The sequence below is a fragment of the Bos grunniens genome, chromosome 9 (genome assembly GCF_055505025.1).
Source record: "Bos grunniens cultivar Pamir isolate PY7600 chromosome 9, Bosgru_T2T1.0, whole genome shotgun sequence".
In the NCBI taxonomy this organism is placed as follows: domain Eukaryota; kingdom Metazoa; phylum Chordata; class Mammalia; order Artiodactyla; family Bovidae; genus Bos; species Bos grunniens.
Window position 1 is genome coordinate 81,852,788 of NC_141173.1, and position 26,961 is coordinate 81,879,748.

The window sequence follows — 26,961 nt, forward strand, 5'->3', positions numbered from 1 at the left end:
GTAATGAATCATTCTATTTAATCCTGCAACCATTCCTCCTACTGAGGGGCACGCCCACCCCCTCTGCCTTGTTCTTTTTGCCATAATTCTTATCAACCTCTAACATACTGTATAATCTATTATGATCATTGTCTGTCTCCTCCCGTTAGACTAGAAGCTCCATGAGGGCAGGATACTTCATTCTGCTAATGGCAACCCACTCCAGTATTCTTACCTGGAGAATTCCATGGACAGAGGAGCCTGGAGGGCTACAGTTCATGGGGTTGCTGCCAAGTTGTACACGACCAAGCAACTTTCACTTCAGTGAACAAACAGAGCCTGGCACAGTAGAGTTGCTCAATAACAAAGAAAGAGTCATCTACTTAGGCATTTCTTTTATTTTTATTTTATTTCATCTTCAAAGAAGGCATGAATAAGGTTTTATGATAGCAGTATGCTGTTAAATGATGAATATGTGTTTTAAAAGTATGTATTTTCTCTAAATGCTTTATAAAAGCAAAAATCTCTTCTAAGGACCACAGAATCATGGTCCAATATGTATATGATTCATATATTAATACAACTTCCAAGGAAGTCTCCCTCCCCGACACACGCAACCCGGGAGAACACGGTGGCTGCCAAGGATGAAGGATCCCCGTCTGTAAGGCCTGGAGCAGCTGTCTATCGGGTGATGCTCTCCAGGCAGACACACCAGGCAACTGAGTCTGGATACACATCCTCTGAAAGTCAGTGCATTCCTGGACCAGGCATAAGGATTTTGGCATGAAGAACAGGAACTGCTTGCTAATTTCTAAAACCTCAATCTTTAACTTTTCCCCTTCTTAAAAATGGTCTTTCAGCTTGTGGAAAAGCTAGGAGTTGTTTGCAACTGTCAGCCTTTTAAAAAGTGCTCATTTGCTCCCTTAACAGAGCAAATGATGAGAAACCATTTTCCCGCGAATTATGGACAATATATAAACATATGCTTCAACGATGTCAACAGCTTTCTGTCCAAGAATGTCGTCCCAGGGGCGTGAGTCTTTCATTAAAACAAGTTCAGGATTTGTGACATTCCTTTTTTCGAACCTTTGATTTTGGTGCTGTGAAAAGAATAGAAAAGAAAGAGAAAATGAAGAGGTAGGCCCACGCAGACTTGCTTCGTACCGACTAAGTATGTGTACACAGGAGGGGAAAACCGACCATTTGGATTTTCTTGTTTGTAGAAGGTCTTTAACATCTCCACTGCCTCCTCAGCCCGATATCCAGGGGTGCACTGATGAAATAAGAAAGCTGAGAATGAGCACAGGCCTAGGAAAATGTGTGCTGTGTTCCGTGAAAATGGCAACACATACATCATTATGTAAATATATTTCAGATAATGTTAATACACCTCACGGATATTAGGAAAATCAGTAAGGAAGTATATTTCCAAAAAAAAAAAGACCTAAATTAAACATCACTAATTAACTCATTATTATTTTTCAATCAACTAACTGTGTGATCCCAGTTCAGTTCAGTCGCTCAGTCATGTCTGACTCTTTATAACCCCATGAATCGCAGCACGCCAGGCCTCCCTGTCCATCACAAACTCCCGGAGTTCACTGAGACTCATGTCCATCGAGTCAGCGATGCCATCCAGCCATCTCATCCTCTGTTGTCCCCTTCTCCTCCTGCCCCCAATCCCTCCCAGCATCAGAGTCTTTTCCAATGAGTCAACTCTTCGCATGAAGTGGCCAAAGTACTGGAGTTTCAGCTTTAGCATCATTCCTTCCAAAGAAATCCCAGGACACCTACTAGTTATGTGATCTTGTGTAAGGTACTTCAACTTTCTATGCCTCAGTTCCCTCATATGTAAAATATAGGTAATTATAGAAATTAACCCAAAAGGATTTTGTGAAAATTAAATGAGGTTAGATAGTCAAAGGTATGGTTTTCCCAGTAGTCATGTACAGATGTGAGAGTTGGACCATAAAGAAGGCTGAGCACTGAATAACTGATGCTATGGAACTGTGGTCCTGGAGAAGACTCTTGAGAGTCCTTTGGACAGCAAGATCAAACCAGTCAACCCTAAAGGAAATCAACCCTGAATATATTCATTGGAAGAACAGATGCTGAAGCTAAAGCTCCAGTACTTTCGCTACCTGATGTAAAGAGCTGACTCACTGGAAAAAACCCTGATGCTGGGAAAGACTGAAGGCAGGAGAAAGGGGCAACAGAGGATGAGATGCTTGGATGGCATCACTGATTCAATGGACATGAGTTTGAACAAGCTCTGGGAGATAGTGAAGGAGAGCGAAGCCTGGCATGCTGTAGTCCATGGAGTTGCAAAGAATCGGACATGACTTAGCAAATGAAGAATGACAACAACAAAATGAGATTAGATAACATAGCCCCTGTTAATTAAAACACCTGGCACATTGTGAGTGCTCACTGAGCACTAAGCTATTTTTATTTGCTGTTCTTTATTTAACAGGGGCCCATGAAGTGTTTGATTCTATAGAGCTCGGGTTGGCAGTCCACAGCTAGAAATGGTCAGCTAAGAATGGTTTTTATATTTTAAAGGGTTAAAAATATATATATGTGACAAAAATATAAGTGGCTCACAAAAGCTAAAATATTTCCTCTCAGGCTTTTTATAGAAAAAACTAGTCGAACCTTACTACAGAGGATATTTTTTAAGTGTTCAGTTTCTTCTATCTTTGATTCTTTCAGCAAAAAGGTCAACATGTGAAAGAATAAGAAATTGGGATAACAGTAGAGGGATGAAACTTAATACTAGAGAATATTTAGAGAGACTGAGCAGATCATCTCAGGAAAAGAGGAGGAATAAGCTTAGGTTTGTGAGACAACCAGCTGATAGTGGTGGAGTGATTATTAAGGGAGTACCAGGAAAGAAATTGGAGCAATAAAATGAAGTCAAAATATACAGGCCTTTGAAGGAGCACAACGTGATGCGGTCACTGGTAATGTCACTGGCAACATCTCTGGCATGTTGGACAGAAATGCTCCACCCATATCTGATATCTAAGGGCTCATCTTTGTTCAGCTGAGAAGCTTTGAGGAATTCTTCAGATCTTTCTCATAAATGAAGTACAGAGTCAGCGATTCATTTGCAAAGAGTTACGGAAGCAAAACCTGAGTTACTGATAGAAGTGACTGGAAGAAAACAAGTCACTTTGCATATTGTTTTAATGATCAGGCTAACTGTACTGCCTACTCTCCATCCTATGACGGTTTCTTTTCTGATGTGATGGTAAAAGTTATCTGTTCTCAAAAGTGCAGGGCTTGTTGGGAAAGCCAATGTTCAGCTGGGAAAACTCAAAATAGAATGTTTTCCAAAACTTGTTCTCATTGGGATTCAACCAAATTTAGCCCTTCATAGGTACTTAATATTCTCCCAAGAATATTTGAGATCTTTGTTAACTACATACCATGTCCAGCATTCGTTAAGTCCTTTTCTTTTTAAAGCATAATACTTTTAAGATTAACCTTAGATCTTAGAGAGAAAAAAATCAAACCAGTTTATGGGAACTGGTATTTGTCTAGAGACCAAACTCTGAAATAAAAATTCCTTCTGCTCATAGCCTTAAACACGAAAACTCTGGGAGAAGCGTCAAAGTTAAAGAGAAAGTAGAATTTCTAAGTGGATTCTTGGGCCTAGGGGCAATTTCAACATCAAAAAGGCAGGGGGAAAAAAATGAAATCAGGTATTGATTCCTAGATGCCAAAAATAGTACAGGGCAATCAAGCAAAATGACTGACTTTGTGAAAAATATTGTGTATTCACTGTAAATGGCTGCTATAGTCACCAACACCGGAGAAGGCAATGGCACCCCACTCCAGTCCTCTTGCCTGGAAAATCCCATGGGCGGAGGAGCCAGGTAGGCTGCAGTCCATGGGGTCGGGAAGAGTCAAACACGACTGAGCAACTTCCTTTCCCTTTTCACTTTCATGCATTGGAGAAGGCCATGGCAACCCACTCCAGTGTTCTTGCCTGGAGAATCCCAGGGATGGGGGAGCCTGGTGGGCTGCCGTCTATGGGGTCGCACAGAGTCGGACACGACTGAAGCGACTTAGCAGCAGCAGTCACCAACACAGACTAAGCATCATGCAAATCTGGTACAGCACAGAGCCAGGCACACATGTGGAGGGGAGAGGCCCATAGTGGTAGGGTCCTTACACATAGCTGATGATGTTGGTGAAGACTGTCAGAGGAAAGCTTGGAAGGCTGGAACTCTCTTTCTGGAGGGATTCTGTGCATTAAGACAGCTAAGCACTCTCCTGGAAATGATTACCTGCAGTCTTACACTGAGGCATCCATGACCTTGGCCAGAGGTTCCCAGCACCCATCTGGTTCAGTCATGGCTCCTTGGTGTACTGACAACACGCTAATTACCCGCAAGCCCGTAGGTGAGATAAGAGTAATTAGAAAGAAAAAGTATAACCGTTCATGTTACCTGAAATGGTTTCCCAGTACTCGGTAGATCAGCAGAGGCAATATCCAGAACAGAGCCACAACCACCAAATCTTTCATTCTGGCAGCCATAGACAACCAGTGGGATTCCTGAGAAAGAATTAAGGTCCTACAGAGAACAGGCAGTTCAAGTGCATATTGTGACAAAACTAGAGTGGGTTTATACCAGCTATCCTAGAGAGGAAAGCCCACGCTACCCTTAAAAATAATTAAACTTGGGCTTAGTCTTAAAAATTCAGTTTTGCAATCAAGCAGCATGGCCGAGCAGTCTAAGGTGCTGGATTTAGGCTCCAGTCTCCTCAGAGTCGTGGGTTCAAATTCCACCACTGCCAGACAGGAGGTATTTCTCTAGGTCTAAGCACCCTTTAATTCAGGAAATTCCTTCTAGAATATAACTTAGTTTTAGGCTTCCCTGATAGCTCAGTTGGTAAAGAATCTGCCTGCAATGCAGGAGACCCTGGTTTGATTCCTGGGTCAGGAAGATCCACTGGAGAAGAGATAGGCTACCCACACCAGTATTCTTGGGCTTCCCTTATGGTTCATCTGGTAAAGAATCCGCCTGCAACGTGGGAGACCTTGGTTCAATCCCTGGGTTGGGAAGATCCCCTAGAGAGGGGAAAGGCTACTCACTCCAGTATTCTGGCCTGGAAAATCCCATGAACTGTATAGTCCATGGCGTCACAGAGTTGGACATGACGGACAAACTTTGACTTCACTTCACAATCTAGTTACACAAAAGAAAGAGGTTTAAAGGATTTAAAAATTAACATCTCACAACTGCAAATGGAGTGAAAACTGAATGTGTATTTGCTAAATGCTTGCAGCTTGGTGCTCTCTCTGGCCTCTCCTAAAGGAGATATTTTGGAATCACTAGAGAATTGGAGCCAAAAGGGAGGCAGAAATTTAATCCAGAGATTTTCACCTCTTTAAAAATAACAGATTTTCCCTCTGTTCTTTCCTCAAGCAAATATAACTGTGGCTCAGAATAAACCAGACTAAAACGGAGCCACTCGGGATGGCACGATGGGCAGAGAGTTTACAAAGTGGAAACTGTATGTCTTATCATACTGAAAGCCCTCTCTATTATTTTTAGTGATTAAATGATTCACACCCACATACCAAAATAATGGACATGAGTTTGAGCAAGCTCCAGGAGATGGTGAAGGACAGGGAAGCCTGGCATGCTATAGTCCATGGGGTTGCAAAGAGTCAGACACAACTGAGTGACTGAACAGAAACAACCAAAATAAATACATAAGAACATGCTAGCATGAGATTCAACAATTAATTGTTGAATTATCCAGCAATTTTTAAAAAGATCTTTAGAGGCTAACTGGCTGTACTCAGTATTTGTGTCATTTATTCCGTGAAAGACACAATTCGAAGAGCTATATCAACTTCCCATTTATTTAGTTTACAGTTCTTGGGGTCCAAAATCACTGTGGACAGTGACTGCAGTCATGAAATTAAAAGACATTTGCTACTTGGAAGAAAAGCTATGACAAACCCAGACAACGTATTAAAAAGCAGAGACATCACTTTGCTGTCAAAGGTCCATATAGTCAAAGCTATGGTTTTTCCAATAGTCATGTATGGAGGTGAGAGTTGGACCATAAGGAAGGCTGAGCACTGAAGAATTGATGCTTTCAAACTATGGTGCTGGAGGAGCCTCTTGAGAGTCCCTCAGACTGCAAGGTGATCAAATTTGTCAATCCTAAAGGAAATCAACCCTGAATATTCATTCATTGGAAGAATTGATGGTGAAGCTGAAACTCCAATACTTTGGCCACCTGATGTGAATAGCTAACTCACTGAAAAAGACCTTGATGCTGGGAAAGACTGAGGGCAGGAGGAGAAGGGGACAACAGAGGATGAGATGGCTGGATGGCACCAATGACTCAACAGACAAGAGTCTGAGCAAACTCCGGGAGACAGTGAAGGACAGGTAAGCATGGTGTGCTGCAGTCCATGGGGTTGCAAAGAGTCGGACCGACTGAGCGACTGAACAACACAACACAGTATCATAAATACTTTCACTTTGTAGTTACTTGAATTTTTCAAGCCTTCTATGTAATAGGTATTCATGGCAAAAATAAACAATAAAGACTTATAAACAGAGAAAGAGAAATTTTAAGTCACCTGTAATCTGTTCACCACAGGCAATAAACAGAGAAAGAGAAATTTTAAGTCACCTGTAATCTGTTCACCAAAGGCAAAATAGGTGCATATTCTTCAGGTCTTTTCTTATGTACACTGTTAAACAGTCTAATGTATGGTCTGTCTTTACCTGACAGCTTAAGTTAGCTTGAAGCGTTTCTTGCTCTCACTTACTTGTTATAGTTCACTGATACTAAAACAAAGACTTCAGTATTCAAAAATCTTTCTTAAAAAATGTTTTGGCCTAGGAACACTGTATTTTGTAAAGTACATCTTCCAAAATTTGTTTCACAATTCTGTTTTCATATAGTAGAATCTTTTTTAACATTGTCTGGACTTTTTTGTTTTACATTGATGCCTTTTTTTTTTAATTGAAATATAATTGCTTTACAATGCTGTGTTGGTTTCTGCTGTACAACATTGTGAATCAGCCACATGTATACATATAAGCTCCTCCCTCTGGTGGGAGGAGCGTCCCTCCCACCCGCATTCCACCATCCATTTTTGAGTTCACGACACATGAACCTGTGAAGTCAAAGGATACTCATCAGGCGGAGAGCAGCTGCACACATGATACAGGGCTCCACGGTGACGTACAGCACAGTGTGTTCAAACACTTCAGAAGGACTCCTGCCGCGGCGACGGCACCAGTCTAGGGCCTGGTCAATGGCCACCATTTCTGCATGTCGAGTAGCCTGGAAAGAGAGCTGCCTGCACTGACCTTGTTGGCTACGTGTAACAGTATTTTACAAATATTCCAAAGTAAATATGAAAAACGGGCCTATTGTTTCTGCAAACATTTCAGCGAATAAAGGTTTCAGGACACCCTTAGCAGCTGACAGTGGATTTCCTAGTTCAAGTACTATAGCCTTGCCGACAAAAGATACCTAATCTGAGATGTCAGAGGAATTAGTGCTCTATTTTTAGTTAAGTATCTAAGTACTTTAGGGGACACTCTGTCAATTAAAATACCAGAGAGATAAGTCTCAAATAAAAAAAAGATGTCTATGGTTCCTGAATATTTCCAAGGAAACTGAAATTTTCATAAGCATGTGCTTTAGGTTCGAATATGTTTTCAAGACTGTCACTAACCTCACTCTAAACAAATCTATATTTAGAATGTCATCACTGGGATATCATCACTTACATTTTCTCTGGGATAAGATTTTATATACTGGCAGACTCTAGAGAGAAGCAGAGGTTTGGTATCAGTTTCAGATACCTTCTGGGAGCAGTAGAGTATAGGAGAAATGCAAGAAATTTGAAGTCAACCATACTTCAGTCTGAATCCTGACTGTGACATTACTAATTGTATAGCCTTGGGCAAGTTACATAGCTTTTCCAAGCCTTAGTTTCCCCAAATGTAATTCTAGTATCTACATCTCATAAAGTGATATGAATTATATGAAGCACAGTCACATGCAACACTATATATGTACTCTGCTATGTGGCAATTATTTATAGTACTCATGAATAATTATGTTTATCAATAAACTTACACTTAGTATCAACTATGTACAAGCCACTGCACTAAACTCTGTGGGGAAAAAAGTCTCTGTCCTCCAGAAGCATAAAATTTGGCGGGGCAAACAGAAAGGTGTTCATTTACCTGTGGAAAGTGCTGGCACAGTGGCCAAGGGGCCATGGAAGCCAGAGGCAGATGGGAGCCCTGCTGGCCCAGAATGATAAACTCAGAGCTGGAAAGTTCTTTGGCAAAGAGGGTCCCATACCTGACTGCATACCAGAACCAACTGGGGAGCTTAAAAAAAAAGCAAAGTTCCCCCCAACTTGGGTGCTTTTTAGAAATCAGGTTCAGATTTACTGAATCAAATGTGCTCATAGTTCTCAAGAAATAATCAATGACCTAAATCATCTCAATCAACTCTTTTACCACTGAAGAACCAGAAGCTAAGTAAGCTATGTTAGGAGGTTACTAAAGACACACAGCTGGGCGAGGTGATGGCGGTGGTGACGGCGGGTAATGGTAGCAGAGCCGAAAGTAGGACTTGGGTCTCCTCTTTTGGGGTCAAGAGTCTTTCTATACTGTGATTGTAGGGTAACCTTCTAAAGAGCACAGAATACTAAAAATAAATCCAGGTTAATTTCAAGGTGTGGAAGAAACTCAGGTCACTGGGGGTTTAGACAGATGTTGCTAGGACATCCGACTTTCTCATGTTAAAGATACTGTACTGAACCACAAAATACAAATAGGGAAATACGACAATTATTTAAATCACAAAATTCTACTCCTGAATAGTATCTGTAGATTCACTAATTGGTGTACTACGGCTTATTGGGCTTTCCAGGTGGCTCAGACGGTAAAGAATCTGCCGGCAATGCAGACCCAGGGTTTGACCCCTGGGTCAGGAAGATCCCCTGGAGAAGTAAATGGCAATTCACTCCAGTATTCTTGCCTGGAGAATTCCATGGACAGAGGAGCCTGGCGGGCTACATTCCATGCAGTTGTAAAGAGTCAGAAACGACTGCGACTAACACACATGGCTTACTACTTATCTTACAGGCATCTTGATGTCCACGTAACAACTGTTTTGTGAATTTGGGTTCCTATTTTGCTTGTGTTTCACTAGATCTGAGTTTTCTTGTTGATAAGTGTGATGAATGAACTCGAAAGTGCTCATAGCACCCCCACCTCGTTCTCTGGCTCCCAAGTAAGATCAAAGTCAACGTGAGGGGTGGTAAAATTATAAGCTCTCCTTGAGTCCCCCCGGCACTTCTTATAATCCTAAAACTTATGATTTCATTTCTACTCACTGTAACATGCTGTGGTGATACCACATTCAACAAGTGTTTCCTTAATTCACAACTTCTCAACCTAACCACAGTAAAGTCACAAAAGCTTTTAAAGTGTACCTGCAGGTGGTGGAGACTGTACCCCACTGAATTACTTGCTTTCTTTATACAATCCTTTTATATCTCCACAGCTATCAATTAAGGGTGACTTTTTAATTGACTAGGAGGAACACAATAATTAAAGGTACTACACACCCAAGGGAGAAAGCAACGGCACCCCACTCCAGTACTCTTGCCTGGGAAATCCCATGGATGGAGGAGCCTGGTAGGCTGCAGTCCATGGGGTCGCAAAGAGTCAGACACGACTGAGTGACTTCACTTTCACTTTTCACTTTCCTGCATTGGAGAAGGAAATGGCAACCCACTCCAGTGTTCTTGCCTGGAGAATCCCAGGGATGGGGGAGCCTGGTGGCTGCCGTCTATGGGGTCACACAGAGTCGGACATGACTGAAGTGACTTAGCAGCAGCAGTAGCACACACCCAAGAATACTAGAGTGGGTAGCCTATCCCTTCTCCAGCAGATCATCCCATCCCAGGAATCAAACCAGGGTCTCCTGCATTGCAGGCAGATTCTTTACCAACGGAGCTACCAGGGAAGCCTCACCGAAGGATACAATATGAGCTAAATTGCTGTCTCATAAAGTAGAATTTCCAGGTATTACATTTGCTTAAAATAGAGATGGACTCTTTTCTTCTGTATGGACACTCTGATGTAATAAAACCCCTCTTGGATTTTACTCGTGTTAAAGCTCTATGAAATGGAAAATCAGACCCAAAGAATTTACTGCTTCATTAAATTTTTCTGAATTATCCAAAATTTTGAAAATCAGTATGGATCACTCTTTATAATCAGAAAAAAAAAAGACATTTTTAAAGGTTTCAGGAAACTGTCCTTCCACTAATGGTCACCTAACGCTACACAGATCCATCTTGCCACCAACCACGAGAAATCCATTCCATGCCTACCATCACTGTCATATGTTTGCAATTTACTCTTCAACTCACATACATTTTTGGTTTGATTAACTTCATTTCTCCCCTTGCCCACAACTTCATTGTTGTAGACCATAAGGCAGCCAACAGGAACTTCAGTATTGTCTAGGGCGTCTTTGGCCTAAAAGACAAAGTGGAAAATCTAACAGGTGATGTTCAATACTTGAAAAGACAAAAGAAACAGGCAGCCTAAGGACTACACACATGAACAAACATCAGAGCAAAGAAACGTGGCTCAATTTCCCCTTTTCTAAAACATTTCAGTATTCAGTGCCTTTATTCTCTGTTGTGTCTGTATTGAGAGAGACTCAAGAGCAAATCCCCATCATAGTCCTGAGCTCCCTGAATTTTTCTTTTACTGGAAGCAGAACTGATCAAAGACTACTTTTGATCCTTGTTCTTATATTGCCAGGGGTGTTGGAGAAGACTCTTGAGAGTCCCTTGAACAGCAAGGAGATCAAACCAGTCAATCCTAAAGGAAATCAGTTCTGGATATTCACTGGAAGGACTGATGCTGAAGCTGAAACTCCAATACTTTGGCCACCTGATGTGAAGAACTGGCTCATTGGAAAAGACCCTGATGTTGGGAAAGATTGAAGGCAGGAGGAAAAGGGGACGACACAGGATGAGATGGTTGGATGGCATCACCGACTTCATGGACATGAGTTTGAGCAAGCTCCAGGAGTTGGTGATGGACAGGGAAGCCTGGCGTGCTGCAGTCCATGGGGTCGCAAAGAGTCAGACACAACTGAGCTACTGAACTGAACTGAACTGTGCACTGTTTTCTGACAGAGTACAGGCTTCTTAGGTGGCACAGCAGTAAAGAACTGCCTGCCAATGCAGGAGACATGGGTTCAATCCCTTGGTTGGAAAGATTCCCTGTAGGAGGGCATGGAAATTCACTCCAGTATTCTTGCCTGGGGGATCCCATGGACAGAGGAGCTTAACTGGCTATATTCCATAGGGTCTCAAAGAGTCAGACATGACTGAAGCAACTTAGCACGGCACAGCACACATGTATTTGTAAACAGGTAGAAGAATAAGTAACATTTATAAGTCTTTTATTAAAATTCTTTCTTTGTTGAAATTCCACTTGCTTAATCTTTCTGATGCTTTAAAAATTACAGAAAACATCCTCTGGTATTCAACAGCATCAAGGTGACCAGACTGCTTATCTCCCTGTGCCCACAATCTCTGTTCTAAGCGAGACAATAATGGCTTTGGAGCACTCTATACAAAACTGGCACAACCATTTCGAAAAACACTTTAGAAGCTTCTTTAAGAAGTAAACACACATGTGTGCTAAAGTCGCTTCAGTTGTGTCTGACCCTTTGCAACCCTATGGACCATGGCCCTCCAGGCTCCTCCAGGCAAGAATAGTGGAGTGGGTGGCTATTTCCTTCTCCATGGGATCTTTCCAACCCAGGGATCAAACATGTATCTCTTACATCTCCTGCACTAGCAGGAAGGTTGTTTACCACCTAGGAAACCCCAAGAAGTAAACCTACAAAGAGCCTATGAACATCTAGCTCATTCTACTCCTAAGTATTTACTTGAGAGAAGAGAATATGTGTCTAGCAAAAACAAACAAACAAACCTTGTAAAAGAATGTTCATAACAGCTTGGCTGTTATTATGTTATGTTATTCATAATAGCCAAACACAGGAAATAGCACAGGTGTCCATCAACAAAAGAATGGATAAACATGCCATGGAATACTACTCAGCAATAAGAGAGAAACAAACTACGGATACACACAACACCATGGATGAATCCCAGACATGCTAACATAAAAGAAATCAGACACAAAAGTGCACACACTGCATGATTCCCTCCAAGTGAAGGACTAGAACAGACTAAACTATGATGAAAGTAATTGCAACAGTGGTTCCATCACCAACAGGGATGAGTAGCTTGACTGGAAAGGGACACAAGGAAATCTGGGGAGGAAAAAACTTTATCGTGATAAGGGTGTGGCTTACATAGATGTCTGCATCATTCAGAACTGAATGAACAATACATTTAAGACCTGTGCATCTCACTGTATGTGAAATATGCTAAGTCACTTCAGTCATGTTTGACTCTGTGTGACCCCATGGACTGCAGCCCACCAGGCTCCTCTGTTCATGGGATTCTCCAGGCAAGAATACTGGAGTGGGTTGCCATGCTCTCCTCCAGGGGATCTTCCTGATCCAGGGATCAAACCCACGGCTCCTGCGCTGCAGGTGGATTCTTTACTGCTGAGCCACCAAGGAAACCCATGTGAAATATATCTCAACTGAAAAATACAAATGAGAAAAGTAAGTTTAGGCACAGTTCCACCACCATCCCAGGGATGGTAAACTAATCATTATAGTTGCAGAGTCACCCCTCCATCACTAGCTGTCCATTTTTTTTCCAGCCCTATGGTTGAGGGAATGGGCTTCCGTGCCGGCTCAGCAATAAAAGAATCTGCCTGCAATGCAGGAGATGCGGGTTTGAATCCTAGGTCAGGAAGATCCCCTGGAGAAGAAAATGGCAACCCACTCTGGTATTCTTGCCTGGAGAATCCCATGGACAGAGGAGCCTGGTAGGCTACAGTCCATGGAGTCACAAAGAGTCAGACATGACTTAGTGATTAAACCACCACCATGGTGGCTGAAGGAGCCCCAGCAGTTCTGGGGCCCAGGACAGCTAAGGAATACTTCTTCAGGCAGAGAGCAAAAACAGGCAGATTACTTTTGGGATGCCCGGACACCACAGGTGAGAGAGAACCTGAAACGGTTGTGACCTGTGAACTAGCGTAGTCATTTCCACCTCACTATGGTTTAAAGAACCCAAGTACCGCTGTTTCTAGAAAGGCATAGCATTTCCTGTTTGGGCAGGCTGGAAGACACTCTAGAAGACTACATTCCTACTGAAGCAGAGGTATTTACACACACCACAGGGCACACGAAGTGCCAAGTTGAAGGCTTTGCTGAAATCAGTATGTGTTCCGTCTCCTGCACTAGCCGCTTGCTCCCAGCAATAACCCTATCATAATGCTAGCGTGGGTCCCTTAGCTGCTTCAAACATGCTCAGCTGACACTTTTCATTTGGCCAACAGTGGTGAAAGGAGAGGCACGTTGTGGGAGCATATGATACTTCTCTTGCATCTGGAGTAGTGGGATAAAGCTGGGGCCTGGAGAGATGGAAGGAGACAGTATCTGAAGCCATAATACCACGTTCTTCAGACCTGGGTCATGCACTACCCATAGGCTAGTTCTGTCCCAGTTATGTAAAAAGTTAAAGCACACTCAGTTTGCACAAAGTTTGAAAGACTGCAGAGGTCTTTCAAAGGTTTGGTGCATATATACAAATAAAAAATGTACCATAGGTTACTACAGGAAGGAAAGCTGGGAGGAGGACTGACAGCTGGAGAGGGAGGAGACAATAAGAACCAGCACAGTTAAGGCAATCGTCACACATAGAGTGAAATTTAAAATAAGTTCAGGATGACGCATAAACTGGGGTCCACAAGAAAGACAAATCATGTGCTCATCCATCAAATATCTGTTGAGGGTCTTGAGATAGGGAAGTTATCCTGGATTATTAGGTGGCCCCAAATGCAATCATAACTGTCCTTATGAGAGACACGGAGAGAGATTTGACACGTAAAGTAGATAGCAATGGGATGATGGAAGCAGAGAGATTTGAAGATGCTACGCTGTTGGCTTTGAAGATGTGGGAAGGAGTCATGAACCAAGCAAGGAATGTCACGTTAGAAGCTGGAAAAAGCAAGGAAATATATTCTTCTCTAGGGCCTCCAGAGGGCGCACAGCCCTGCTGACACATTTGTTTGGGGGCAGTGAAACGGAGAGTGGACTCCTGGCCTCCAGAATCGTAAAAGAATAAACCTATGTTGTTCTAAGCCACCAAGTGTGCAGGCATTTGTTACCGAAGCCAGAGAAAACTAATACATCCTGTTAAGAGGAAGAAAAGATAAGCTAAAATGGGAAGAAAGTATTTATAAACCATATATTTAAGGGGACTCTTGAGAGTCCCTTGGACAGCAAGGAGATCAAACCAGTCCACTCTAAAGGAAATCAACCCTAATATTCATTGGAAGGACTGATGCTGAAGCTGAAGCTCCAATATTTTGGCCACCTGATGCAAAGAGCCCACTCGTTGGAAAAGACCCTCATGCTGAGAAAGCCTGAAGGCAAGGAAAAGGGGAGTGACAGAGGATGAGATGGTTAGATAGTATCACTGATTCAAGTAACATGAATTTGAGCAAACTCTGGGAGATAGTGAAGGACAAAGGAGCTTGGTGTGCTGCAGCCCATGGGGTCACAAAGTTCAGTTCAGTTGCTCAGTTGTGTCTGACTCTTTGTGACTCCATTGACTGCAGCACGTCAGGCTTCCCTGTCCATCACCAACTCCCAGAACCTCAAACTCAAACTCATATCCATTGCATTGGTGATGCAATCCAACCATCTCATCCCCTGTCATTCCCCTCTCCTCCCACCTACAACCTTTCCCAGCAATAGGGTCTTTTCCAATGAGTCAGTTCTTCGCATCAGGTGGTCAAAGTATTGGAGTTTCAGCTTCAGCATCAGTCCTTCCAATGAATATTCAGGACTGATTTCCTTTAGGAGTGAATGGGTGGATCTCCTTGCAGTCCAAGGGACTCTCAAGAGTCTTCTCCAACACCACAGTTCAAAAGCAACAATTCTTCAGCACTCAGCTTTTTTTATAGTCCAGCTCTCATATCCATAACATGATTACTGGAAATACCATAGCTTTGACTAGACAGACCTTTGTTGGTAATGTCTCTGCTTTTTAATATGCTGCCTAGGATGGTCATAGCTTTTCTTCCAAGGAGCAAGCATCTTTTAATTTCATGACTGGGTCACAAAAAGTCAGACACAATTTAGTGACTGAATAACAACATATTCAACAACAGTCTAGATCTGGATTATGAAAAAAAAAATGCTCAAAATTCAACAGTTTAAAAAAATTGTTAGAAAATGGGCAAAAGATACTAAAAAACATTTTATCAAAGATGGCATACAGATGGCAAATAAGTATATGAAAAGATGGATACATCATTAACCATTAGGGAATGCAAATTAAAACCACAATGAGATATCACTACACACTTACCAGAATGGCTGAAATAAAAAGTATTAACAACAGATGCCAGTGAAGCAGAGAAACAGGATCTCATATATTGCTGGCAGGAATGTAAAATTGTTACAGCCACCCTGGGAGATGGCTTGGCAGTTCCTTAAAGAGCTAAATGTGCACTTAACATATGACCCAATGATTGTACTCTGGGCGTTTGTCCACCCAGGGAAATGAAATCTTATGTTCATACAATAACACAATGTCATATACAGACATGAATGTTCAATGACATTTTACTCCTAGCCCCAAACTGGAAATGACCCAAATGTCCTTCAAGGGCTATCAGGTTAAACAAAGTATGTTGCATCCACCCATGGAAAACTACACAGCAATGAAAAGGAATCAGCTATTAACTGACTCAAGGAAATAATGTTGAGTGGGAAAAAAAAAATCCCCAAAGGTGACATATTCAAGTATACCACATTCCCGAATGACAAAACTATGGGTATGGAGGATAGATTAGTGACTGCTGGGGGTTAGGGTGTGGAAAGGATGGTGGCCATAAAGGGCAGCAAGAGGGAGCCTTGTGGTGATGGAGAAGTCCTAGTGGTGATCAAACAAAACAGGTAACAAAACTGCACTGAACGATGCAGACACACATGCACACACAGGCGCACACACATAAAGCTGATGACACGTGAACAAGCACTGCAGGCTGGGTCAAGGCTGTATTCCTGGCTGTGACATTTCGCTAGTTATGTAATATGCTACCACTAGAGGAAACCAGGTGAAGGGTACTGGGGCCTTGTCTGTATATTGTGTTGCAACTTGCTGTGAATTTGTAATTATTTCAAAATGAAACATTAAAAAAATAAAAGGTGGAGTAAACCAGAAGGCTCCTACAATGGCAATTAAGAAGAGATGGCTACTGAGGTAGGAGGAAAACCAGGAGTGTCTGGGGTTATAGAAGATCCAAGGAAAATACTGGGCCAAGAAGGAAGGGTCAGTTAGGGTGGGAGGGAGGAAATAAAAACCAGTAGCCTGAAGAGGGACTTATGTGTAAGTTACACTTCTAGTTTCTATTACAACAGACTGTTGTGTCTGTACGTCAAGTGTTCTGATTCTGAGCTTGCAAATAATAAGAGCTGAGAGCTTGTTGGAAAGCTCCCCCTGATGTAGGACTAGTTCAGGCACATTATTAATTCATGTACTTCATAACCCGGTGCAACTGGTTCGTGATTTCCCCATTTTACAGATAAGGAGACTGAGCCTTGGGAAGGTTACGGGATCAGTCCCTGTGTGAGGCTGGGCCTAGAGGCCAGGCAATGTGGATCCTCCACTCACTTGTTCAACAAATCTCTGTGGAGCACGTGCAAGGTTCCTGGGTTTCCAGCCACAGCTCTGCCTCTAATTTCTACTCCAGTCACCACAGACCAGCTACTTTACTGGTGCCTGGGTTCTTAGCAGCGCTAGTTCAAGGGACAAAGGGAAAGGGGACATTTAGCAAGACAGTGAGATGTAAAAGTTTAAAGAAAAACAGAGTAAACAAACAGGGGGCCACGTGACAAGGATTATCTGTAAACCTGTCTGCTGAAGAGCTCTACGTGAGGCTACTTGTTCATTTCAAACGTGCAGGAGAGGATCCAAGAGCAGAGGGAAGGAGGAGCAGGTGGCAGGCAGAGGCAAACCCAAGCTGCCTGGTGCGGCTCCTTCCACATTCTGACTTGTTCACCTGGAAAACAGCCGGGGCCACGCTCTGGGCCCCCGGAGAGGGGACAAGACGGGCCTTTCATTCTTTCCTTCGGGTTTTCTCTTGTTTCCTCCAAGAAAATGATCTGCTTTTAACTCTATTTCCCATACTATATTATCTTCCTGCTTCATTTTTGTAAAAATGCCTTCCACCGCTGTCCCAATTAGAGAGAAAGCATGAGTGACCGTAGTACTTGAAAAAGGAAAATAATGCTGTTGATGAGGAGTGGCCTAGACTGAGGGTGAAGGGTGAGCAGCTGGAATGGTAGGTTAGGGAGGAGGTGGCGAGAGCAACCTCAGAACCCCACAGAACGAGTCACGTGTGTATATGCATATATCAAATACATATATCTGCTTTGCTGTGAAGTTCAAAACAGATTTAATTACACTGAAAAGACTTTTTAATCCATCCCATCTTGTACTTTCCAACATTCCCATGACCTCTTCTGCCAAGTCCAATCGTTTCATTATAAATGCACAAAAGAGCAGGCAAAATGGCTCTGAATTGTACCTATGTAGGTTTTCAACCACCTCATCTTTTAGAGAGGCTCCGTTACTATTTAAAATGGCAATTTTGTCTTTCATAAATTAGTAAGTTACCAAGGTTCAAAACTGAAGAATGAAATCTCTCTTCTCACTGGTCCCTACTCCAAATGTCTTTAACGTCGTTTCTTTTGCTCCTCAAGTGTCATCTCCTGCACTCTAGCCAGGGTCCATCTGCTTTTACAGATAAAGACAGTTCTAGGACGGAAGAGACTGTGCAGTTTCTCTAAAGCCGTCCTTCCTACAAACTACTTTCTAGTCATGCGGTGGTAGCAGGAGGGGAGAGGGGGTCAGAGTGCCTAGACTCTTGAAGAGTACCCAAGTATATCTCCCACAAAAGAAAAAAGACAATTGGAGGAAAAGACAGTTCGGCCAGGACAACTCTTAGGTAGAAAATAATAACGTTCGAAAGGTCAACGACACTAGAGCTGTTACTGCTCGTGACTCTGAGAAGCTCTGTTCTCCTGTAACACACTAAACTTCTCCTCACCTGGAGACGAACAGCCTGGCACCAAGAGCCTCCCAGCCATCACCCAGTGCTCCCCACCAGCCAACTGAGTCAGCCGAACCTTTCATTATCCTTCCAGGTCCTTTGTCCTTAATCTTCTTGGATCCCCTCTGAGAATCTGGTGAAAGTTGTGGACACGCCCACGCGAAAAAGGCACAAGCACGTGACATTTTTACACACAGCATCAGGGTTTATAGATTCCTGCTAAAACCTGAGCCTTGGTTAGAAGTCCTGATCCGGACAGATAGTTGGATCCCCTCCTAACCCAAGACTGAGTCCTCCATTTCTTTGTACTTGATGATTCCTCCCCTTGAGAACCCATCTCTTCTTTTCCACTCGCCTACATCCCATTTCCCTTTTTCAAGTTAAGAAAGCATCCTGTAATTTCACTCAACTAACTTGCTCAGGACCTTGTCACCTATTATCTGATAGCATTTTATGTCTGCCTCTTATTTTGGACCCTGGACTTGCTACTATTAACTTTTTCATTTGTGGGCGGCTTAATTTCATCAATTAAACAGCATGCTCCTGCGGGGAAGCACTAGAGCCAAGCACCAGCAAACCTGTTCTGCTCACCTTTGTAGGCCAAGCACATGGCACAAGGCCTAACACAAAGAGACATTTAATCACACTACATTTGATACAGTGGATCTGTCTGTGCTTGATTTCTTTTTTAATTTCCCTCAGACATGCCATAATCTTATACTAATACTGCTGCTGCTGCTGCTAAGTCGCTTCAGTTGTGTCCGACTCTGTGAGACCCCAAAGACGGCAGCCCACTAGGCTCCTCTATCCCTGGGATTCTCCAGGCAAGAACACTGGAGTGGGCTGCCATTTCCTTCTCCAATGCATGTAAGTGAAAAGTGAAAGTCAAGTTGCTCAGTCATGCCCGACTCTTAGCAACCCCATGGACTGCAGCCTACCAGGCTTCTCCATCCATGGGATTTTCCAGGCAAGAGTACTGGAGTGGGGTGCCATTGCCTTCAGGTGCCTGGAAAAAGCAACTATAATACACGATTTATTCCAGAAACCTTGCAACTTTTCTCCCTCTGACTCTCTGATGATACATTTATCTACTCAATCTTTCTTTTTTCCTAAGTGTAAAGTAAGTATGGCAGAAGACTTGGGGGTAAAAAAAATTCACACATCAAAAAATAAAAACCACTCATAATCCCAACATTACAAAATATGATCACCAGTATTATTCTGTAACAAATTTTTCAGGTTTTTCCCTATGTCTGCATATACATATTTGTAGCTTTCTAAAAAGTCAAATAAATTTATACTATATATACCGTTCAGTGGTCTGCGTTTTTCATCCAGAAACATATTACAAACATTTCTCTATGTTGAGTAATATTTTTTCAGCACATGATTTTTTTAAGGCTACATAGTGCTTCTCTGCATAAATATTTATGATTCACTTAATTGGTCCCCTATTGTTTGACTAGCACATGTGGCTATTTTTCAAATTCCTCACTATTATAAACAAATAGAGAACTTCTCTGTATATCTCCACTGATTCCTTATGAATTATTCCTAGAAATAGCTATAAAATACAAACAGTTCCTACAATGTAATTTTTTTTTTAGAATGAAGCATTGTCAAACATTCTTTTTTTTTTTTTAAGGCACCAGAACTTTTTTTTAATATTTATTTATTTGGCTGTGCCAGGTCTTATCTGCAGCACACAGAATGTTTTAGTTGTAGCATGCAAATTCTTAACTGCAGCACGTGGAATCTGCTTCCATGTTGCTGCTATTTTTCAGTCGCTAAGTCGTGTCTGACTCTTCCCAACCCCATGGACTGCAGCATGCCAGGCTCCCCTGTCCTCCACTACCTCCTAGAGTTTGCTCAAATTCACGTCCTCTGAGTCGGTGATGCCATCTAACCATCTCATCCTTTACCGCTCCCTTCTTCTTTTGCCTTCAATTTCTCCCAGCATTAGGGTCTTTTCCAACGAGTCGGCCCTTTGCATCAGGTGGCCAAAGTATTGGAGCTTCAGCTTCAGCATCAGTCCTTCCAATGGATATTCGGAGCTTATTTCCTTTAGGATTGACTGGTTGGATCTCCTTGCTGTCCAAGCGACTCTCAAGAGTCTCCTCCAGCACCACAGTTTGAAAGCATCAACTCCTCGGTGCTCAGCCTTTTTTATGATCCAACTCTCACATCCATATAGGACTACTGGAAAAACCATAGCTTTGACTATACGGACCATTGTTGGCAAACTGACGTCTCTGCGTTTTAATACATTGTCTAGGTCTGTCATAGCTTTTCTTCCAAGGAGTGTCTTTTAATTTCATAGTTGCAGTCACTGTCCACAGTGATTTTGGAGCCCAAGAATATAAAATCTGTCGCTGTTTTCACTTTTTCCCCTTCTATTTATCATGAAGTGATGGGACTAGATGACATGGTCTCAGTTTTTTGAATGTTGAGCTAGCTTTTTCACTCTCAACTTTCACCCTCATCATGAGGTTTCTTCACTTTCTGCCATTAGGCTGGTATCATCTGCACATCTGAGGTTGTTGAAATTTCTCCGGGCAATCTTGATTTCAGCTTGTGCTTCATCCAGCCCAGAATTTTACATGGTGTACTCTGCATCTAAGTTAAATACGCAGAGTGATAATATACAGCCTTGTCATACCTCCTTTCCCAATTTTGAACCACTCAGTTGTTCCATGTCTAACTTGCTTCTTGACCTACATACTAGTTCCCTGACCAGGGATCAAATCCAGCCCCACTGCATTGGGAGCAAGATGTCCTAGCCACTGGACCACCAGGGAAGTCCCTACAATGTGGTTTTTAAAAAGGAAAACTAATAATAAAATTGGGCAAAAGAGAATATATCTAGGCAATTCACAGAGGAAAAAAAATCCAAATGTCTAATTAGGATCCCCAAGGCATGGTAGTCAGTGGGAATAAAGTGAAAAGGCAGAGGGGTCCAAGAGAGTACAATGGGGAGCAGTGAGCAACCAAACCCAGCACAGGACAAACTGGGGGTGAAGACAGGTGGCTGGGCTCAAATCACATCTCCGTCCTTACCAGCTCCCTAACTGTGGGGAGCTTACTTAACTCTAAACCTCGATGTCCACATCTGAAAATGAGGACGGTAACAATACACACCTGATATGCTTTCAAATTGCGGTGTTAGAAAAAACTCTTGCTCAGCAGTCCCTTGTTCAGCAAGGAGATCAAACCACTCATTTCTAAAGGAAATCAACTCTCGACATTCTTTGGAAGGACTGTTGTGAAGCTGAAGCTCCAATACTTTGGCCATCTGATGCAAAGAGTCAACTCACTGGAAAAGACCTTGATGCTGGAAAAGATTGAGGGCAGGAGAAGAAGGGGATGATAGAGGATGAGATGGTTAGATAGCATCACTGGCTCAATGGACATGAATTTGAGCAAACTCCAAGAGATAGTGGAGGACAGAGGAGCCTGGCATGCTACAGTCCATGGGGTCACAAAGAGTTGGACATGACTTAGTGGTGACTGAACAATAACCACCATAGAGCAGGACTACTGTGGACCTTATACATTTGGTCAGTATGAGACATAGCCCATGGCAATGTGTCTGGAATGTAAGAGTGCAATGCTATTATTTTTTTTATTTGATTCTAAGCCAAATCGTTAGAATTATATGCTGTGGTGATTAAAACAATGACCTTTATTATATGCTATCTCTCCAAAAGAAAACTGTCGTGAAAAATAGCGATTTTACAAAACAATAATAAAATATAGAGAACTTTCTTTAAAGTTTGATAACTTCACCAAAGAACAACAAGAAATATAACACAGATATTACTTCTCCCCTGTAACACTGTGAAATGTTCAGTAGTGATAATTCCAGGGATGGTAGGAACGGGGGTAGGACAGAACATTCCCACCACTGGGGACGGACGTGGGACCACTTCAGGCCAGTGCTATCCAACAGCACTGCCAATAGCGATGGAAACATCATTTGATCTGTGCTGTCCAATATGGTTGCCACCAGCCATGTGTGGCTTCTGAGTACTTGAAAAGCGGCTAACGTGACTGAGAAACTGAATATTTAATTTCATCTTATTCATGAAATAACTAGGCACATATGCTAGTGGCTACTACACTGGGCAGTATAGTTCTAAAAGGCAATCTAAAAACATCTAGATAGATGGCTTTAAAATACATACATCCTATGTCCCATGTTTGGTAATTCACTCCAGAGCAATAAAAGAACTATGGGATGGGGGTGAGAGGAAAATAAACTGAAATAAGAAATGATTATACCTAGGAAAAAAGGATACTTACAATCATGAAGAGAATATGTAATTTGACTTATTTAAAAGTATATATGTCAATAAATTTATAAAAATAAATTTCTTATGACTATGAATTATCTATATAATCAGAAAAAGAAAACATTAAAATATTTTCATTTGGGAAAAAAAATACCATAAAGATATTACTGAATCAAAGGATAAACTCAGTTTTAAGGCTTTTTAATATGTATATAACAAAGTTGCCTTCTAGAAAAGATGCCCCAATTACAGCAAACAACTAACCAACTCCTCACACACACATCCTTATCTACAACAAGCATTGCAAGTTTTTGACCTTTGCCAATTTAACAGCTGAAAAATTATGCTAAGTCGCTTCAGTTGTGCCTGACTCTCTGCAACCCTATGGACCATAGCCCGCCAGGATCCTCTGTCCATGTGATCCTCCAGGCAAGAATACTGAAAAATTATATCTCTTTTTAATTTGAATTTAATCTATTACTAGTGAAACTGCACATTTGTTAACTTGTTCCTTATCTGTGTTTCTTTTAGAAATAGCATGTTTATTCATATCCTTTGACTTTTTCAATATTAGGGTGTATATCTCTTTGCCAAGGTTCTTTATATATCAAGGTTATATCAAACCTGTCCTTTTATTTACACTGCAAATATTTTCCCTCTGTCCTTTGCTTTGTTACTTTGTATCTTACAAAGTAAGATACATTCTTACTATTCATTCTTCTTTTATGTTTTCTGCCTTTTATCATATACTTTAAGAACCCATCTCCATTCCAATTCCTCCAGGCCTTCGCTCAACAAACACTAATATCAGCCAAGCACTCAGCCACTTGAATTGGCCATATAAATATGTCTACTCTGCCCAGGTGCTGCAAGTATGCTAGTATCCTATTATTACATGTACACTGGACACCTCACTTTCAAATTCCTCAGAACACATTGCTGCTAAGTCACTTCAGTCATGTCCGACTCTGTGCGACCCCATAGACGGCAGCCCACCAGGCTCCCCCGTCCCTGGGATTCTCCAGGCAAGAACACTGGAGTGGGTTGCCATTTCCTTCTCCAATGCATGAAAGTGAAAAGTGAAAGTGAAGTCGCTCAGTCATATCTGACTCTTAGCGACCCCATGGACTGCAGCCCACCAGGCTCCTCTGTCCATGGGATTTTCCAGGCAAGAGTACTGGAGTGGGGTGCCATTGCCTTCTCCGTCAGAACACATTAGCTGCCTCTGAATCTGGTACTAGCTATGCTTCTGGTCTGATCGTAAACTCTTCTCAGAAGTACACAGGACAGTTTCTATTACTTCTACAAGTCTTCAAAGTAGTTTAAGATTTGAAGTTTCTTTAGTGGAGGTGGAGGGGATGGTTGGACAAAGTCCAAGATTTATCACAAGCATTGTTTTCCCTTTGTTTAAGACCTGGAAGAAACGTATGTGTGTGTGTGTTAGTCGCTCAGTCGTGTCCAACTCTGCGACCCTGTGGAGTGTCGCCCACCAGGCTCCTCTGTCCATGGGATTCTCCAGGCAAGAATTCTGGAGTGGGAAGAAACATATACTACTGGCCAAAAAAACAAAGTGCAAACTAAGGACCTCCTTGACCCTGTGTAGATAAACTAGGCAATCACACCTTTAGGTGTTTATAGTCCGATTGTGGCTCAGATGGTTAACCAGCAAGGATCTGTTGTATAGCACAGGGAACTCTGTTCAATGTTATGTGGAAGCCTGGATGAGAGGGAGTTGGGGGAGAAAAGATACATGTATATGTATGGCTGAGTTCCTTTGCTGTCCACCTAAACTATCACGACATTCTTTTTTTTTATAACAACATTCTTAATGGGTTATATGCCAATACAAAATTAAAAGTTTAATTTTTAAAAAAAAAAAAAAGGTAGTAAAAAGACTCAAATGTTCAGTCCAGAAGTCTAGAGAATAGTGTGGATGATATGAAAGGAGAGAAAGAAAACACATTTCTGATACACAAAGGGGAAAAGTTCAATGGCTGAATAAACCTGGCTATTTCTAAAACCACTATTGAGTCCTCTATGGTAGGATCTCTCAAAATTTCATCTATGCAAACTCCCCATAAATATTCTGAGGACAGTTCCTAAAGCAAATGAAAATAACCAGAAGAGGCCAAAAATTTTCAGCATTCCCACATCCCCTGACCTCCGGGTCTCTTATCCATAGAAAGATGTAAATGCAGCTTAATTTGAGATATTTCAACCTTCCCGTGCATTTACTATCATCCTCATGACTTATGCCACCCAGCATATGATAGTATTGAAATCATCTGGGGGAAGGAGAGAGATTTTGATATCACATGAAAACTCCTTTTTTCCAGCTGGAAGAATTTAGTAACATAAAATGAGTTCAGGACAAACAATTCCATATTATAAATTAATCATTTAAAGCATAAGTGAAGTGAAGTCGCTCAGTCGTGTCCGACTCTTTGTGACCCCATGGACTGTAGCCTACCAGGTTCCACAATCCATGGGATTTTCCAGGCAAGAATACTGGAGTGGGTTGCCATTTCCTTCTCCAAGAGATCTTCCCTACCCAGGGATTGAACCTTGGTCTCCCACATGGTAGGCATTGTAGGCAGACGCTTTACCGTCTGAGCCACCAGGGAAGATCCATTCAAAGCATATGCGAATATTAAAGTATCAAATAAAAAATTATGCATCCTATAAGTTTAATGGGCAGAATAAATTTTGAAGTGGGCTGAAAGACTGCATCATGAAATCAAATCAGGTATGATGACCAGCATTTGTTTTTTCAAAATGGAATGAAAGAGAAATACCAGGAAAACTGTGCATAGGAAGGTTAAGTTTTGTCTCAATTATATCTAAGTGTATACTTGGCATTTACTGGAATGTAATATGGCTGGATGGCATCACTGACTCGATGGACGTGAGTCTGAGTGAACTCCGGGAGGCCTGGCGTGCTGCGATTCATGGGGTCGCAGAGTCGGACACGACTGAGCGACTGAACTGAACTGAACTGAATACAAAATACATTTTTTTTTTTTTTTTTACTGAGTCACTTACAGTCCATGGGATGGCAAGAGTCGGACACGACTTAGCTACTAAACCATCACCACCACCACTTTCAAAAAAGTATAAGAAACAAGTCTTTAAAAATATGCATATATGTGCGTCTATGATTTATATACCTATACATACACGCCAAATACACTTTTATCCCTATTAAAGAGTTCGCTGGCACACATAAGTACGGGTAAAGCTTGGGTTGTACACAAAGCTTATCAGAGCCCTCCTTAATCAGGAGTCCTGAAGGGAGTGAGGGAAGAAAGTAAAAGGGCAGAGGGCAAGAGGATGGATGGATGAATGAATGAATGGTGGAATCTGACCGCTCAGGGGCCTGTTCTTATCCTGCTCTCTACCAGAAACATCCTCAGCTTCCTTCCTTCTCCTAGGTAGGTTCAAGGGGTCATACATACAAAATAATGTATCGTCGCGAATCTGCCAGTGTCCACAGGAAAGAAGGGGAAACAGCACGCACGTGCCAGCAGCCCCCGAATAGGGATGTTGACGCTTACTTCAAAACAGTGAAAAAGAAACAATTTCCGTATTTCCTCTCTTCCTTCCCTCAGAGCCACGTGAGAATGGACTAAAGTACATTTCAGGACAGTAAAAGCCAGCTGTTTTCCCAGAGATTGTGAGCGCCATCGAGATTATTAAGACCCAGAAAGTACCCCGGGGACATTTACTCAAATGCTCGGTCGGGATAAGCAGGAGGAAGTTCCGATCTTATGCGTCCACGCCCCGGCCCCCTTACCATTTGCATCGCCTGCTCCATCCACTTTTCGGTCTCCTCCGCAGACACCGAGTATGCGCCATCGGTAGCCGCGGTGGACCCTGCCTTCGCCTCCATACTGCACCCGGGCCGCCTCGCTCAGCGACAGAGACCGCGGGGAAATAGGAGCACAGGCTGCGGAACGCGGCGGATACGGGCCGTCGTTTCCGGGGGAATCGAACAGTGAGGTACTCGGGAGCGAATTCTGGACGGACCTGGGCGCCCCGGACCAGTGAGCTGCGGCTGCAACAGAAAAAGGCAACTGCTCAGCTATAGTCCACGCCCCCTTCCCGCTCCGGTGACAGTGTCTGCGGAAAGTCGCCTTTGTGATTTCTGGAGAGCACCGAGCGGGACGACGGCCGTCCAGCCGGGTCGTCCGTGCCAGGCGACAAAGAAAAGGTTTCCTGGTGGACCATCATCCCTTCCCTCTAAACAGCCCGCACCCCGGGGGCCTGAAAATGCTTAGATCTACGTGGAATTTTCTGAAACGTCACAAAAAGAAATGCATCTTCCTGGGCACGGTCCTCGGAGGTGGGTGACAGCGTTCTTGGCAAGGCGCATTGGAAGAAGG

At 42.5% G+C, this 26,961-nt stretch overlaps 2 protein-coding genes across 8 annotated transcripts in view; one reads left to right on the top strand and one right to left on the bottom strand.

Annotated features, from left to right (window-relative positions):
* Positions 1-369: 369 nt before the first annotated feature.
* On the bottom strand, positions 370-26,835 carry ADAT2 (adenosine deaminase tRNA specific 2). 6 transcript variants are annotated; one of them, XM_086318139.1, is made up of 7 exons: positions 26,373-26,509; positions 21,426-21,618; positions 10,431-10,535; positions 7,155-7,305; positions 4,437-4,543; positions 1,180-1,252; positions 370-1,079 (listed from the first exon to the last, which is right to left on the bottom strand). In XM_086318139.1, the coding sequence occupies exons 3-7, from the start codon at positions 10,488-10,490 to the stop codon at positions 1,036-1,038; spliced, it is 435 nt and encodes a 144-aa protein (XP_086174265.1). In that variant the 5' UTR covers positions 10,491-10,535; positions 21,426-21,618; positions 26,373-26,509; the 3' UTR covers positions 370-1,035. The 6 variants fall into 6 exon arrangements, with proteins under 6 accessions (XP_086174265.1, XP_086174260.1, XP_086174263.1 ...); XM_086318134.1 differs by lacking the exon at positions 21,426-21,618 and having other exon boundaries at positions 26,373-26,512; XM_086318137.1 differs by lacking the exon at positions 1,180-1,252.
* Positions 26,622-26,961, top strand: part of PEX3 (peroxisomal biogenesis factor 3) — a 32,928-nt gene continuing 32,588 nt past the window's right edge. For both annotated transcript variants that reach the window (XM_086318128.1, XM_086318127.1), the window contains exon 1: positions 26,622-26,921. In XM_086318128.1, coding sequence (XP_086174254.1) covers positions 26,849-26,921 — 73 coding nt within the window. In that variant the 5' untranslated portion in view covers positions 26,622-26,848. The remainder of the gene's footprint in view (positions 26,922-26,961) is intronic.

Bases quoted from the DNA above. Each gene is read 5' to 3' on its own strand.
- ADAT2 (XM_086318133.1), bottom strand. From the start codon at position 26,468: ATGGAGGCGAAGGCAGGGTCCACCGCGGCTACCGATGGCGCATACTCG. The intron at 7,306-10,430 runs GTATGTGAGTTG...CTCTCTTTCCAG, and splicing joins AAGTTAATCAAACCAAAAAT to GCTACTCGACATGCAGAAAT. The intron at 4,544-7,154 runs GTATCCTTTGAC...ATTCTTTCTCAG, and splicing joins AGCTGCTCTCCGCCTGATGA to GAATCCCACTGGTTGTCTAT.